The sequence below is a fragment of the Callorhinus ursinus genome, unplaced genomic scaffold, assembly GCF_003265705.2.
Source record: "Callorhinus ursinus isolate GAN/ISIS: 27379988/994484 unplaced genomic scaffold, GSC_fseal_2.0 scaffold78, whole genome shotgun sequence".
NCBI lineage: Eukaryota > Metazoa > Chordata > Mammalia > Carnivora > Otariidae > Callorhinus > Callorhinus ursinus.
The window spans coordinates 382,385-397,781 of NW_027397140.1; the positions used below are offsets into that span (position 1 = coordinate 382,385).

The 15,397-nt window shown below is 41.2% G+C and overlaps 1 protein-coding gene across 1 annotated transcript in view; it reads right to left on the bottom strand.

Moving 5' to 3' along the window:
* NIPA1 (NIPA magnesium transporter 1) overlaps positions 1–7,515 on the bottom strand; it is an 88,654-nt gene extending 81,139 nt beyond the window's left edge. The window contains exon 1 of the mRNA XM_025852101.2: positions 7,348–7,515. Coding sequence (XP_025707886.1) covers positions 7,348–7,510 — 163 coding nt within the window. The 5' untranslated portion in view covers positions 7,511–7,515. The remainder of the gene's footprint in view (positions 1–7,347) is intronic.
* Positions 7,516–15,397: the final 7,882 nt, after the last annotated feature.

Sequence of the window (15,397 nt, forward strand, 5' to 3'; positions counted from 1 at the left end):
TTCTCATCCTACTCCCTCCAGGAAGCTCAGTGCAACAGTTGTATTCTATTTCCTTACTCTGCACATCTATTTACTAGAACCATCAGGTACACAGTCCTTCGTGAATACAAAGACTTCCAAGGCATGGTTTCTGCCCTTAAAGAGCATCCAGTTTCTCCTTGCCATAATTGCAGAGCTTCTTCTCCCAGTGTTTTCCTCACAGAGATGGAGGCTGCCCCGGACATACCCTGAAGGCAGAAAAGCCAACGTGGTTAATTCCTGCTTTCATGACAGGTGGATGTCAGATATTTATACCTGTACTAGTGTCGTCTACTCATGTGAACAGAACAATCTAGGATAATGAGCTCTCATTCATGACTACTAGAAGGGAACTATAAGAGATAAGTCAATATTGTCGGAAAATGAATTTTGGGCATACATGTTTATATTTCTACTACATTTAAATATGAGCATGATGGGGCGCCTGGGTGGCTCAGTCATTAAGTGTCTGCCTTCGGCTCAGGTCATGATCCCAGTGTCCTGGGATCGAGCCCCGCACTGGGCTCCCTGCTCAGTAGGAAGCCTGCTTCTCCCTCTCCCACCCCCCTGCTTGTGTTCCCTCTCGCTGTGTCTCTCTCTGTCAAATAAAAAAATAAAATCTTTACTCTGAAAAAATATAAATAAATAAATAAATATGAGCATGCCTCTCAAGCACTGCTGGTGGGAATGGAATAGATATGATACATATATATTCCTAGAAATCAATTTGGCTATACACACACACACAGACACACATGTAAATATATATAGTTTGAAGAACATCACTTTTAAAATTCTATTGCAAGGGAGCTACCCAAAGGAAATAACCCACAAAGATTTACATGCAAGGATATTCAATATAACATATTACATTAACAAAGAAACTAGAAACACCCATGTCCTACAAAAGGAGAATGGTAACATTTATGCAGCCACTGAATATTTTTTCAAAGAATATTTAACAACATGGGATGAATTCATGGCAGATGGAGCATAACCACAGGATATAAACTGACACACACAGCATAGACTCATATATGTTCTGTCCCATTTTTAAAAGTACATGTGATGGGCATTAAGGAGGGCACGTGATGCGATGAGCACTGAGTGTTATAGGCAAATGAATTACTGAAAACTACATTTGAAACTAATGATGTACTATATGTTGACTAATTGAATTTAAGTTTTAAAAAAAGTACATGAAGAGCTGTACTACCTAAGAGCAATATATGGGCCAAAACCGGATCCTGATTCTAAAAGATAAAATGAGGGAAACTTGAGATAATCACAGAATATTAAACACTGACCATGAGAATATTAAAGAACGATTGTTAATTTTTAGGTACAATAAATATATTATGGTTTTATTTAACAAAGAGATATGTACTGAAATATCTAGATGAGATAGTATTCTGCCTGAAATTTGGGTAAAAAATTCCACTAGGGTGGGGGTGAAGGGATGGCACTTGAGGTATAGATGAAATAAGATTGGCCAAACTGATGATTGTTGAAGCTAAGTGATAGGTACCGTGGGGGTCTATTACACTATTTTTTCTATGTATGTGTTTGACATTTTCCATAATAAAAAGTGGGTTTTTTTTTTTTAAGATTTTAAGGATACATATATTTGGAATATCTGATGGGTGGTGTTTATTACTTTATACCCTAGATCAGTGTTAGATATATTTTGTATGTACAATTTTTTCATTAAAATTCTATTTTGAAAGATAAGTATTGAAAGTGACTAGGAAGAGGGGCGCCTCGGTGGCTCAGTCAGTTAGGCATCTGCCTTCAGCTCAGGTCATGATCCCAAGGTCCTGGGATCAGCCCCACATCGGGCTCCTTGCTCAGTAGTGAGCCTGCTTCTCCCTCTCCCTACTGCTCCCCCTGCTTGTGCTCTCTCTCTGCCAAATGAATGAATAAAATCTTTAAAGAAAAAAAAAGAAAATGATTAGGAAGAAATACATCCTAAATATAACAGCAGTTATCTCAAGTTGAGGAGGTGATACTTTTTATTTTCCTATTCATAGTTTTATGTACTTCCCAGATTTAAAACAATGGCCAAAAACTCTACAGTCAGGAAGAAGAAGCTTTTTTAAAGAACATGACATGCCCACGTTCTGGGAATTCATGATACACTCTGCTGAATAATTACATCATCCCAAAGAGCTCTGACTGGGCATGAACAAGCAAGGCAAATCCTCTGCCTGCCTACTGTCCCCTGGGTCGGGGGCACTGCCTTTCAGGCTGTTCCAGGCAATGTCTAGGGGCCAGTTCAAAGTCACAAGTTCCTGGCCCAGAAGGATTAGGGAGTTTAGGCTTAGGGAGTGTCGGATTGTGCATATTACTTTTTGAAAAGTGGTATTTCAGTTTGTATTCAAATTCGTTAGTTAACATAAAATGTAATATTAGTCTCAGGTGTACAATGTAACACTTCCATACATCAATAAAATGTGGCTGAAGTAGCACGGCAAGACTTCTCAATCAGGCCACAAATATCTATGCAGCTTCTACCATGGTCCTGGAAGGTTTGGTCTAAGGGAAACTACCCACCATGTAGGGATCTGACTTCCCTGAGACCACCATAGTGTAAGGAAGCCCAAGGTGGCAACATGCGAAGAGACTACATGGAGAGATGGAGGAAGGGAAAAAAGGAGAAGGGACAGAATGAGAGAGGTGGGGCTCAGGAAGCTGACAGATACATGAGTCTGGGATACCATGGGTCTTCTATAAGCCTCCTTTATCTTCTCTTCTTATGGAAACAGTATCAGTTAAACCAGGTACAGGCTGCAGAGCTACTCTCCCACTATTCTCACCATGTTCCTTATCAATGATCTCTCCTCAGGACTAGACAGAGATCAGACAGGTGTAGATGTTCAGATCTAGCAGTAACTCTGGCCTCCTTTACTTAGTAGGGCCACAGATAAATGAGGTTAGTTTTAAGTAACTTGAAGAATGCTCTGAAATATAAGGTTCAGTTTTACCCTCTTCGCTCCTCAGTTACTCCTGGCCAGTTAGATAGCATTACTGAGTGTCCACCACATGCGTCCCAAGTGGACAGGAGCTGTGCTCGGCCTTGACAAGCCAAGATCCAGGGGAACACAGACAAGTAAACAGGACATCATCCCATGGGTTTCAGGGGCAGAAGGGTGTTGAGGACTAGTACTGAGGAAACACATGGGAGAGGCAACTGACCCCATCTGTCAAGGTCTGGAGGGTTCACAGAAGCAGTGGAAATTAACCACAGACCAAAGGGCTACAGGGATGAAGACAACATGTGCCTGTCTTGTCTCTGGGTGTAGAGGCACATGTGCCTAACATGTGTGTCTGGAGATGGCTGGAGAGACAAGGAGAAAGCACACAAATATCCCACAGCCAGGAAAAACGCGCCCTTCAGAAACGATGTACAGAAAGGCTTGGGGCAGCAGGTAGAACGCCTGAATTACCAGTTTCCATTCTCACAAGACAATTCACTCACCTTCTGAGTGTCTTAACAGTGGGACTATACCTTTAGGCTGTACTCCTCAGCAAGGAGATTATGAAATCTGAAAAGGATTTTTTTATTATGGTAAAATATACATAACATTAAATTTACCATTTTAAACATTTTTAAGTATGTGATTCTACGACATTAAGTATAGTCACATTGTTGTGCAACCATTACCACCACTGATCTCCAGAACTTTTTCATCTTCCCAAACAAAAACACTGTACCTGTTAAACACTAACTCTCCATTCCCTGCTTCCTGGGGTCCTGCAACCTCCATCCTACTTTCTGAGTCTGTGAATTTGACTAGGTACCTCATATGAGTGAAATCATAAAGTGTCCTTTTCTGACTAATTTCACTTAGCATATTGTCCGCAAGGTTGATCTACGTTGTAGCATGTGTCAGAATTAACATCTTTTTAAGGCTAAATAATATTCCCTTGAATGTATATGCCATAATTTGTTTATCCATTCATCTGTCAATGGATATTTGGGTTGTTTCCACCTTTTGTCTATGCTATGTCCTTAGGTTCCTGCTATAAACATGGGTGTACAAATATTTGTTCAAAACACTGCTTTCACTTCTTTTGGGTCTATACCCAGAAGTGGATTGCTGGATCATATAGTAATTCTATGTTTAATTTTTTGAGGACTCACCCTACTGTTTTTCATAGCAACTGCACCATTTTACATTCCCATGAACAGTGCACAAGAGTTCCAATTTCTCCACATCCTCACCAATACTTGTGATTTTATGTTTTGTTTTTTGTTTTGTTTCTAATTCTAAATCTCCTACTCATTCTAATGAGTAGGAGATGGCATCACCTGGTTTTGATGAAAGGGATTTTAAAAAGATCAGCTGGTTCATCCTGGTCTAGGGCATTCTACATACAGTAACTTACTATGCAATTCTCCAAAGCCTGCAGCAAATTCAAACACATGACCCTCCTGAGATTGTTTCCACAAAGCCTACTGGAGGGCAGGATACCACCCTCAGTCATCAGACTCCCTGGGCATCCTCACCTATGTGCACAAAAATTCTAAAAGTTGTAACTGGCTTCCACAAATGCTTTCACACCCAATGATTACCTTGTTTCTCTTACTAAGTTCTGCTTTAACTGAGTTCTAACACTAGAAATGATCTGTGTGCCCTCTTCTCTCTTCCCATGCAGAGTCCTTCAAAGGTTCCCCAGGAGTCAGGCAGTCCACCATGAGCTTGTGTTACGGAGAATGCTCCTGGACTATCTGGGTACTCCATTCACTGGGAAGGCCCTTTCAAAAGTTCATGAAAGTTTGTAACAGAGGAAGCCTTGCCCCAAAACCCCCAGTAGAAGGGCTGAGACCAGAACTTACCTCTCCTGAAGCTAAAACTCCAAAGAAATGCTCTCATGTGGCAATTCGTTTAAAGTTGAAACTTTCAGGGGGCGCCTGGGTGGCTCAGTCTGCCTTTGGCTCAGGTCATGATCCCAGGGTCTGGAATGGAGCCCCACATTGGGCTCTCTGCTCAGCAGGGAGTCTGCTTCTCCCTCACCCTCTCCCTCTCCCTCATGCCTGCCGCTCCCCCCCCCTGCTGTGCATTCTGTCAAATAAATAAATAAAATCTTAAAAAAAAAAGAAAATTTTCAGTGAGGTTTTTATAGTGTAAGAAACTGACCAGTCTCCTTTAATGCAAGAACTTGACTTCCTAGTTCTTAGCTACCTCTTTTCTCCTATCTCCTCCATTTCAGGCATTTCATAATAGTCAACTCTGCTGCTTTTTAGCAGAGGTGGGAAAAGATTTTAGGGAGAGTAGAGTCTAAAACTGCATATCCTCAATACCTACAACAGTGCCTGGCACATAATAAGAGCTTCATGAATATCTGCTGAACAAATCAAAACTAAATTTATCAAAACAAATGTACATGTCTGTCTTCCATCACTATGAGCAACCCAACTAACTTGAATCTGTGGCAGTGCGTGGTAAGTGGGAAAGTAGGAAATTAGCAGATATCACATTTTCACTTTTATTAATTTAAAGGGATAGTATGTAGTTATAAATAACAGTATCAATCATGGCTGGGTTTTTTTCTGGCCGATCTGTTTCTTATTTTCTTATTCACTAATTCCCTCAAACACATAAGCTGAACTAAAATAACACTTTAGTTTACTCAATAACTGTTTTTTATTAACTAAAGTCTGTATTAAGGTTTCCTTAGATTTTCCCTAATATTGTCATGTGTCCTTAGACTCCTGTGACAGTCTCTCAGAATTTACAACCTCAGCAAAGGACTGGTCAGACATTTTGCAGACTGTTCCTCAATTCATGTCTGTCTGATATTTTTCTCATGGTGAGACTGGGGTTGTTTTTGGAAGGAGCACCACAGAGGTGGAGTTCTCCTCCCACACATTTTACCCATGGGCACATGTGTTGTTTATTTTTGAGTCACAGCAAACACTTCACACTGATAGGTTCTCCCTGAAAACTACCACTGCCGGATGTGTCTTCACATCTGCATCCTAAGGAAGTCATACTTGCTTTTATTTAGATTTTATGTAAACTTCAGTGTTTTCACTTCGAAGTTTAATTCTTTAAACAAATATCCATGATTTTATATTTTCATTTGAGATTACAGGCCCCTTTATCTCTTTCCTGAAGGGACTACTGGCTCACCATCCAAGACACTCTGAGAAAGTTTCACCTGTGTTCTGGAATCAAAACTATTAAATAAGTTTATTTATTCTCAAACCCATGACCTGGTGGTCTCATTTTCTCCAGAGAACTCTTAACACCATTCTTATGAAAATGCAGCTAACAATCACAAGATTCTCTGTCCTGGAAGCAGGATTTCTTTTCAGTTTCAAAGCATGTTACATCTTGCATTCAGTAAACTGTCTCAGACCTCTCAAAACAGAGGGACGCTAGCAAAGAACTATGCTGCATCTCTCACTTTCCACATTACTAAGGAGTGGGGTTTGGTGGTGTATCCACCAAGGGAATACTAAGTTGGTCCATTTTTTGCTTTTTTAAAAAAATCTGCCCTTCGCTTTCTTCACATTAAGGATCACTTGTAATCAGATGGCTCAAGTCTAAACCAGAGTGGCTCAATCAAGGACTCCAGGAACAGAAGCTAAAGAAAAGCACAGACCTCTTGCTTGACCCTGAGAGTGAGCGCCTCCTTGGCCCACCTGTCCCGCCCTGGCCTGCCTAGTGCACAGTTCTTATTTCTGCACTGGCGTGGCCACTGCAGCGTGGCGGGCGGTGGGGGGGGGGCGCGCAAGTGAGCGGGTCTTGCTCTTCCAAGTGCACTCGAAGCTGGGGCCACAGCCAAGGCGAAAGGGCCGTCGCTCCTTCTGGGCAAGCACTGCGCTTCGACCATTTCGGGGACACTATAAACGGGAAGGTTTCCCTAGCAGCGGATGGGTGCGGGTGACAGGGACGCCTGGGCTCCAACCGGAGGGCAGGTTAGTAGTAGGCTGCGCGGCTGCAGAGGGAGTGGGAGGGTCTGGGAAGGAAGACATAAGTCAGCTAGAGAAACCCTATCAAACTGAACAAGGCCTCTCCAGCCGCTAGGGAGGGAGAAAAAAGGTGGACGAGACACAACTACCAGGGCGGGCAAAACACGGCAGCGCCTGTTACGCTTCTGGGGCGCAGGGCCGCGACCGTGCCTGCGCTTCAGGTGGGCGAAGAGCCTCCCGCCCGCGCAGCCCGCCCCCCCGAGGTGCTCCGCCTTCTGCCTGGGCCCGGCCCTGAGCGGAGACGCAAACACCCCCCAACATGCGGCCGCTCCCCTTTCCACCGCCTGGCGGCTGTTCCCTCCACCCCCACCCCTGACCCAGAGCACAGCCCGCGCGGCCCGCCCTACCTCGCCGCTTGGCGCGCACGATGCCCTTTTTTTGAAGCACGAACGTGGACCCATTCACCAGGCTCGACACGACGGCCACGCCCAGGCCGAGCGACACGGCGGCGGGGCTCGGGCTGCGCGCCCCCTCCCCGGCCGCCGCCGCTGCCGCCGCTGCAGTCCCCATGCCGCCCGCGCCCGCCCTCCGCGCCTGCGCCTGCGCGCCGCGCGCGCCTGGGCCGGAGGTGGGGGTTGGGGGGTGGACCCGCGGATCCGCGGAACCCCGACAGAGTGGAGGCTGGGGTTGGGATTCGAGCCTCCGCCCGGCAGGGACGGAGTCGGGGGGTGGGGAGGATTCCAAGTTCCGCCCAGGCGGAAAAAAAGGACGAGGGGAACTTGGGCTCCGCGACAAGTTTGCGGTGGGGGAACTCGGGGCTAGGCGAGTGGGGGAGGAGCCCGGGTTCCGCTGACCCGGGAGGTGGAGGATGGATCCGGGGCTCCGGGAGGATAGTGAGAGTGGAAAGGAGAAGAGTGACGGTGAGGAAGGAATTGAGAGAGGGGAGTGGTAAGAGGGGCGGTGTTGAGGAAAGGGAAAAGGCGGTAGGTGGGTGGGTCGAGGTAGGGTTCCCAGATTTGGCAAATGAAAATACAGGAATCCCACTAACTTTTATCGCAGATAAATAATTTTTTAGTATGGGTCCCATGCAATACTTGGGACCAGAAGGGGACCAGCAGGACGCAGTCTTTGCTGGGATCACGATCCCCACAAAGCCTCTAGGCAGAAGCCAACGGGGAATCTCTGGTAGGGCCTGAAATCTGGACGACTCAGCTGTAGACACTGAAATGGGACCGCTGACTGGGGTGAAGTCAAGTTGCCTCCACAATGGAGCAGTGAGCTTGTAACCGTACTAATTTCCTAATTTATTTTCAATAAAATATATCAAAATTAGGCAACGAGGAAATAGTTACTTAAAAATTTCACAATCCCACAACCTTAGCCTAATTATTATTTAGGTCTTTTCCCTTAGGATACGTACTTTTACGTATTTCCAATTACAATATACAAAATATCCATTTTATTTAATGTCATAATCAGTTTCCGTGTTGCTACATAATTATTATTTTAATGACAGTATAATTTCCAATAAAGTTACCATAATTTGTCCAACTATTTAGCAATTGTTGGTTATTTGGCTACCAGGTTTTTTTCTATTATAAATGATGCTGTAATAAACATATTCATAAATTTTGAAACTAGGTTAAAGTGTATAAATCTATATCTACAGCATTATTAGTTTGTGGAGCAATATGAAATCTTATACTATTCTGTATGAAAACTTTCATGCTGAATGAATCTAGCCCATTGTTTATTCTTTTTTCTTGTAACATGCAGTTGACTCTTGAACAACCCCAGTTTGAACTACTTGGGTCCACTTATACTCATGTTTTTTACAATATAGTACTATAAATGTATTTTTCCTTCCTTATGATTTTCTTGATATTTTCTGTAACTTTATTGGAAGACTACAGTATATAATACATATAACATATAAAATATGTGTTAATCTTCTGTTTATGTTATTGGTAAGGCTTCTGCTCAACAATAGGTTATTAGTAGTAGTAAAGTTTTTAGGGAACCCAAAGGTATACATGGATTTTCCTGTGCAGGGAAAGAGTCGGTGCCCTTAACCCCCACATTGTTCAAGGGTCAATTGTATATAACATAAAACTTTCCATTTTAACCATTTTTTAATGTACAATTCACTGGCATTAATTATGTTGACAATGTTGTGCAACCCTCACCACTGTCTATTTCTAAAACTTTTCCATCATCTGAAATGGAAACTCTGTAGCCATTAAGCAGTCATCCCCATTTCTCCTTCCCCCTACTCTTTGGTAATTTATAATCATTTTCAGTCTCTAGGAATTTGCACATTTTAGATCTTTTGTTTAAATGGAATTATACAATATTTGTCCTTCTGTGGCTGGCTTATTTCACTTAGCTTCGTTTTCACTTGGTTCTAAGGTTCATCCATATTGTAGCATGTGTCAGAACTTGATTCCTTTTTATAGCTGAGTATTATTCCATTGTATATATATACAACATTTTGTTTATCTGTTATTTGTTGATGGACGCTTGGGTTGTTCCCACCTTTCGGCTTTTGCGAATGATATTGCAAAGACCATGGGCATGAAAGTATCTGTTTGAGTACCTGACTTAAAATATTTTGGGTATAGTGTACCTAAGAGTGGAATTGCTGAGTCATATGGTAATTCTATGTTTAGGTTTTTGAGGAACTGCCAAACTTTATCATAGTCTCTGCACCATTTTACATTCCTACCAGCAATATACAAGGGTTCCAATTTCTCCACATTCTCACCAATACTTGTCATTTTCCAGTTGTCTTTTTTTTAATAGCTGTCCTAGTAGGTGTGAAGTGGTTGCTTTTTCTTTTTAAATATACCTGTGAGCGTAAGTGATGTTTCCTGAAATAAGCAATTACTTCTATCATAAATCTCAGCAGAAGCAAGCAAATGAAAGCAGCAGCAACAGCATTGCCAACATAATCATAATTATTTACTTTTCTAATAATGCCAGTATTATTTAATATATGTATATGTATATATGTATATTTTAAATAATGCCTTCAGAGCTTTTGGCAAAAAAAGTCATGCTCATTAAAAAAACAACTCAGTGAATTCAGTAAGTGCTAGAGAATATAAAACATCACCCCAAATTCCATCACCCTAAAATAACTATTATTACCATTAAGAGCTCCACTCCAAACATTTTTCCAGATAAGTATATGAGTAAAAGGATAGACGTTATCAAATGGGAAGGCACATATGGTATTTTAATTTGAAAGCAAAAACTATATATTACTTGGATTTAACATTTAAAAAGCTGGAATAAAAATGAAACTGAGATAAATACCATTCTATCACAAGAGACTCTAGTTCCTAAAAGATGCCTCTAAAATTGAGGTCAGTGAAAAACATTATGAGATGGGAGTTATTATGTTTCTCTTAACTCTTAACTTTTAGACAGTATCACTTGACTCCTTGCAATGACAAATGAGGAAATCAGCTCACTTACCAGCTCCTTGTGATTTTTTTTTTTTACTTTGTCAAGGTATATAACATTTAGAGACTACCCTGTATTAATAATTCTATATTTGTATAATCTTAAATATATATTTAACTGGGTTCATTATTCACATCATCCTTTAACCAATTTTTTCTATCTTTCAATTCACTAGAAAATTTTCACTGAACATATATTAAAAATGAACAACCATAGATGCTATAATCTTTGAGTTCTTTTTTTATGGAATGTTTGCCTGAACCACAAAATGGACAAATATAATATTTTCAAACTGTACTTTCTTTCCCTAAAACATTGTAGGCATTGTCTCATCTTCTGGCATTAAGTGTTATGAGTCTGAAGTCACACTGAACACAAATGGGGTTAATGTTAAAGAATGTTAATGTTAAAAAATGATTGTTAATTTTGTTGGGTGTGCTAATGAAATTGTGGTTGTATTAATATCTTTATTACAGACAATTACTGAAGTATTTATATGTGAAATGATTATGTTGGGGATTTGCTTTTTAAAATTTCATAATGAAATAAAATGAGTGTGTAGGCATATGTGTCAATGGATTTATCAAGCAAATGACACCTGTTACCACCTCCAGGCAAGGAAGAGTCCTACTGCAAAATAGTGTATGGATATCTGCCACCAAGAGCAGTAGTCACAAGATGTCTACTCACCCCATGGTTTATAAATGGCAGGGTCATTAAGAGAGACATGATTCACTGGATAGACCAACACTTAACTCTCACACAGAAGAAACAGAGCAAGATCAGCTTCAACAATGGGTTTTAGTCTGTCATGGTCAACAGGTCCCAGCCTATGGCCAATGCAGGGCAATGGTCTGCATTCACCCCTCTTTTGCCACAAGCTAAGGACCCCATTCCCTTCCTGCTGGGAATGTATATAGTAGTGGGGTTGGTCAAGTGCCATATGATGCACAAGCTTAAGCAGAAAAAGGAGTACACAGAATCTGAATCAGGGGAAGATATTGCCACACAAGGAGATAAACCCAGCATAAACTGCCAAGGCTCTATATGTCTTGAAAAAGAAGTATCCTAGGCCCTACATCCATTCTCATGCAGCCAAGCAAGGGTCAGAAGACTGCATACATGTGATTGCCTTTCCCACCAAGATTAAAAGAGTAAAAACACTAGAAAGTTGCTAATTAAGTTGGGCGACAAGTAAACGTATGTGAGGATTGCATGCTATTCTCTCTTTATGTGTTTGTAAACATTCTTTTTTTCTTTTTAAGTAGGTTCCATGCCCAGCACGGAGGCTAATGTGGGGCCTGAACTCACAACCCTGAGATCAAAACCTGAGCTTAGATCAAGAGTCAGATGCTCAACTGACTGAGCCACCCAGGCATCCCTGCAAATATTCTTAATAGAAGTATTTGTGAGTTTTTTTTTTAAACTCTAAAGTCAGCCTGATTTTCAAAAAAATTTTTTTATTTCTGTGTTTGAGAAGAGTTTAAATACAAATAAGGAGTCAGGAAAGATTGAATAATCTGTTTTTTTCCTTCATTATAAAATATTTCAAATGCATATCAAAGTGCAGAGAATAACACTTTAAAAAAGCCATGTACTCATCCCTTCAAATCTATCTAATGCTAATATTTTAATGTATTTGGCTCAAAATTTTAAGGGAAATATATAATAGCAAAGGCTCTCTTTTAGTCCATCTCTCTTTCTTCTGCCTGTCATCTGCAGAATTAGTTATTATCCTTGAAGCTCAATAGTTCATTTAGTATATATCACAGTATTGACCAATCTGTACCATTTCTCCTAGGACAAAGTGTATCCTTCCTTTTGTAGATTATTTTTCCTTCTTTCAGCAATTTTCTTTTTTTAAAAAAGATTTTATCTATTTATTTGAGGGAGAGAGAGAGAGAGAGAGAGAGAGCACAAGCAGGGGGAAGGGTAAAAGAGGAGGGAGAAGCAGGCTCCCATTTAAGCAGGGAACCCAAGGTGGGGCTTGATCCCAGGACCCTGAGATCATGCCCTGAGCTGAAGGCAGACACTAACTGACTGAGCCACCCAGGGGCCCCCAGCGATTTTCTACCACTGTGTTTTTAAATATCCCCGAGATATCCCTCCCCTTCTTATGTTCTATAAGGTGAGTTCTCTATTTTAAGAACACCAGTTATCCTTATGTTGGATAGTCTTTTGTTATGTTTGTTTTCTTCTTAACTATCTTGATATTTATCCTCTGTCTATAACCACTAATAAAATGGTGATACTCTATTTGTTTCATTAGCTCTGAAATTTTATTTTTCACCAAATCTGTTGTTGTGTGCAGCTTGGTCTACCCATATCTACATATCTATATCTGTATCTCTCATCTGCCCTGCTCAGATCAAAATACAGCAGATATCTAGGACCCCAGACTTTCGTTCCTGAAAACTTCCAAACTCATTCTATGAGGCCAGCATCACCTTGATCCCAAAACCAGACAAGACCCCACCATTATAATTGGAAAATTACAGACCAATATCTCTGATGAACATGGATGCCAAAATTCTCACCAAGAATTTTGACTAGCCAATAGCATGAACAGTACATTAAAAGGATTCTTCACCAACACAAAGTGGGATTTACTCCTGGGCTGCAAGGGTGGTTAGACATCTGCAAATCAATCAATGTGATATGTCACATTAACAAAAGAAAGGACAAGAACCATATGATCCTCTCAACTGATGCAGAAAAAGCATTTTACAAAAATACAGCATTGGGGCGCCTGGGTGGCTCAGTCGTTAAGCCCCTGCCTTCGTTTCAGGTCATGATCCCGAGGTCCTGGGATCGAGCCCCACATCAGGCTCCCTGCTCAGCAGGAAGCCTGCTTCTCCCTCTCCCACTCTCTCTGTTTGTGTTCCCTCTCTTGCTGTGTCTCCCTCTCTCTCTGTCAAAAAAAAATAAATAAAATCTTTAAAAAAAATACAGCATCCTTTCTTGATTAAAACTCTGCAGTGTAGGGATAGAAGGAACATATCTCAGTATCATAAAAGCCATATTACAAAGAGCCCGCAGCGAATATCATTCTCAATGGGGGAAAACTGACAGCCTTCCTAAGGTCAAGAACATGACAGGGATGTTCACTCTCACCACTCCTGTTCAACATAGTACTGGAAGTCCTAGTCTCAGCAATCAGACAACAAAAAGAAATAAAAGACATCCAAATTATCAAAGAGATCAAACTCTCACTCTTCACAGATGACATGATACTCTATGTGGAAAACACAAAAGACTCCACCCCAAAATTGCTAGAACTCATACAGGAATTCAGCAAAGTGGCAGAATGTAAAATCAATGCACAGAAATCAGTTGCATTTCTACACACTGACAATGAGACAGAAGAAGAGAAATTAAGGAATCAATTTGCAAGTGTACCAAAAACCATAAGATAGCTAAGAATAAACCTAACCAAAGAGGTAAAGGATCTGTACTCTGAAAACTATAGAACGCTTATGACAGAAATTGAGGAAAACACAAAGAAATGGAGAAACATTCCATGATCATGGATTGGAAGAACAAATATTGTTAAAATGTCTACTCAATCCAATCTCTATTGAAATACCATCAATATTTTTCACAGGGCTAGAACAAACAATCCTAAAATTTGTATGGAACCAGAAAAGCCCCCAAATAGCCAGAGGAATGTTGAAAAAGAAAACCAAAGCTGGTGGCATCACAATTTCAGACTTCAAGCTCTATTACAAGGCTGTAATCACCAAGACAGTGTGGTACTGGCACAAAAACAGACACATAGATCAATGGAACAGAATAGAAAACCCAAAAATGGGCCCTCCACTCTATGGTCAACTAATCTTCAACAAAGCAGGAAAGAATATCCAATAGAAAAAAAGACAGTCTCTTAAATGGTGTTGGGAAAATTGGACAGCCATAGGCAGAAGAATGAAACTGGACCACTGTCTTACAGCATACACAAAAATAAACACAAAATGGATGAAAGACCTAAATGTGAGACAGGAATCCATCAAAAATCCTTGAGGAGAACACAGGCAGCAATCTCTTTGACCTCAGCCACAGCAACTTCTTGTTAGACATGTCTCCAAAGGCAAGGGAAGCAAGGGCAAAAATGAACTATTGGGACTTCATCAAGATAAAAAGCTTTTGCACAGCAAAGGAAACAGTCCACAAAACCAAAGGACAACCTACAGAATGGGAGAAGATATTTGCAAATGTCTTACTAGATAAAGGGCTAGTGTCCAAGATCTATAAAGAACTTATCGAACTCAACACCCAAGGGGCGCCTGGGTGGCTCAGTTGTTAAGCAGCTGCCTTCGGCTCAGGTCATGATCCCGGGGTCCTGGGATCAAGCCCCACATCAGACTCCCTGCTCAGCAGGAAGCCTGCTTCTTCCTCTCCCACTCCCCCTGCTTGTGTTCCCTCTCTCGCTGTGTCTCTCTGTGTCAAATGAATAAATAAAATCTTAAAAAACAAAAACAAAAACAAAAACTCAACACCCAAAAAACAAAGAATCCAGTCAAGAAACGGGCAGAAGACATGAACAGACATTTCTCCAAAGAAGACCTACAAATGGCCAATAGACACATGAAAAAGTATTCCACATCCCTTGGAATCAGGGAAATACAGATCAAAACCATAATGAGATACCACCTCACGTCAGTCGGAATGGCAAAAATTAACAAGTCAGGAAACAACAAATGTTGGAGAGGTTGTGGAGAAAAGGGAAACCTCATAAACTGCTGGTGGGAATGCACACTGGTGGAGCCACTCTGGAAAACAGTATGGAAGTTCCTCACAAAGTTAAAAATAGAGCTACCCTAGGACCCAGGAATTGCACTAGTAGGTATTTACCCCAAAGATACAAATGTAGTGATCCGAAGGGGCACCTGCACCCCAATATTTATAGCAGCAATGTCCACAATAGCCAAACTATGGAAAGAACCCAGATGTCCATTGACAGATGGATGGATAAAGAAGATGTTGTGTGTG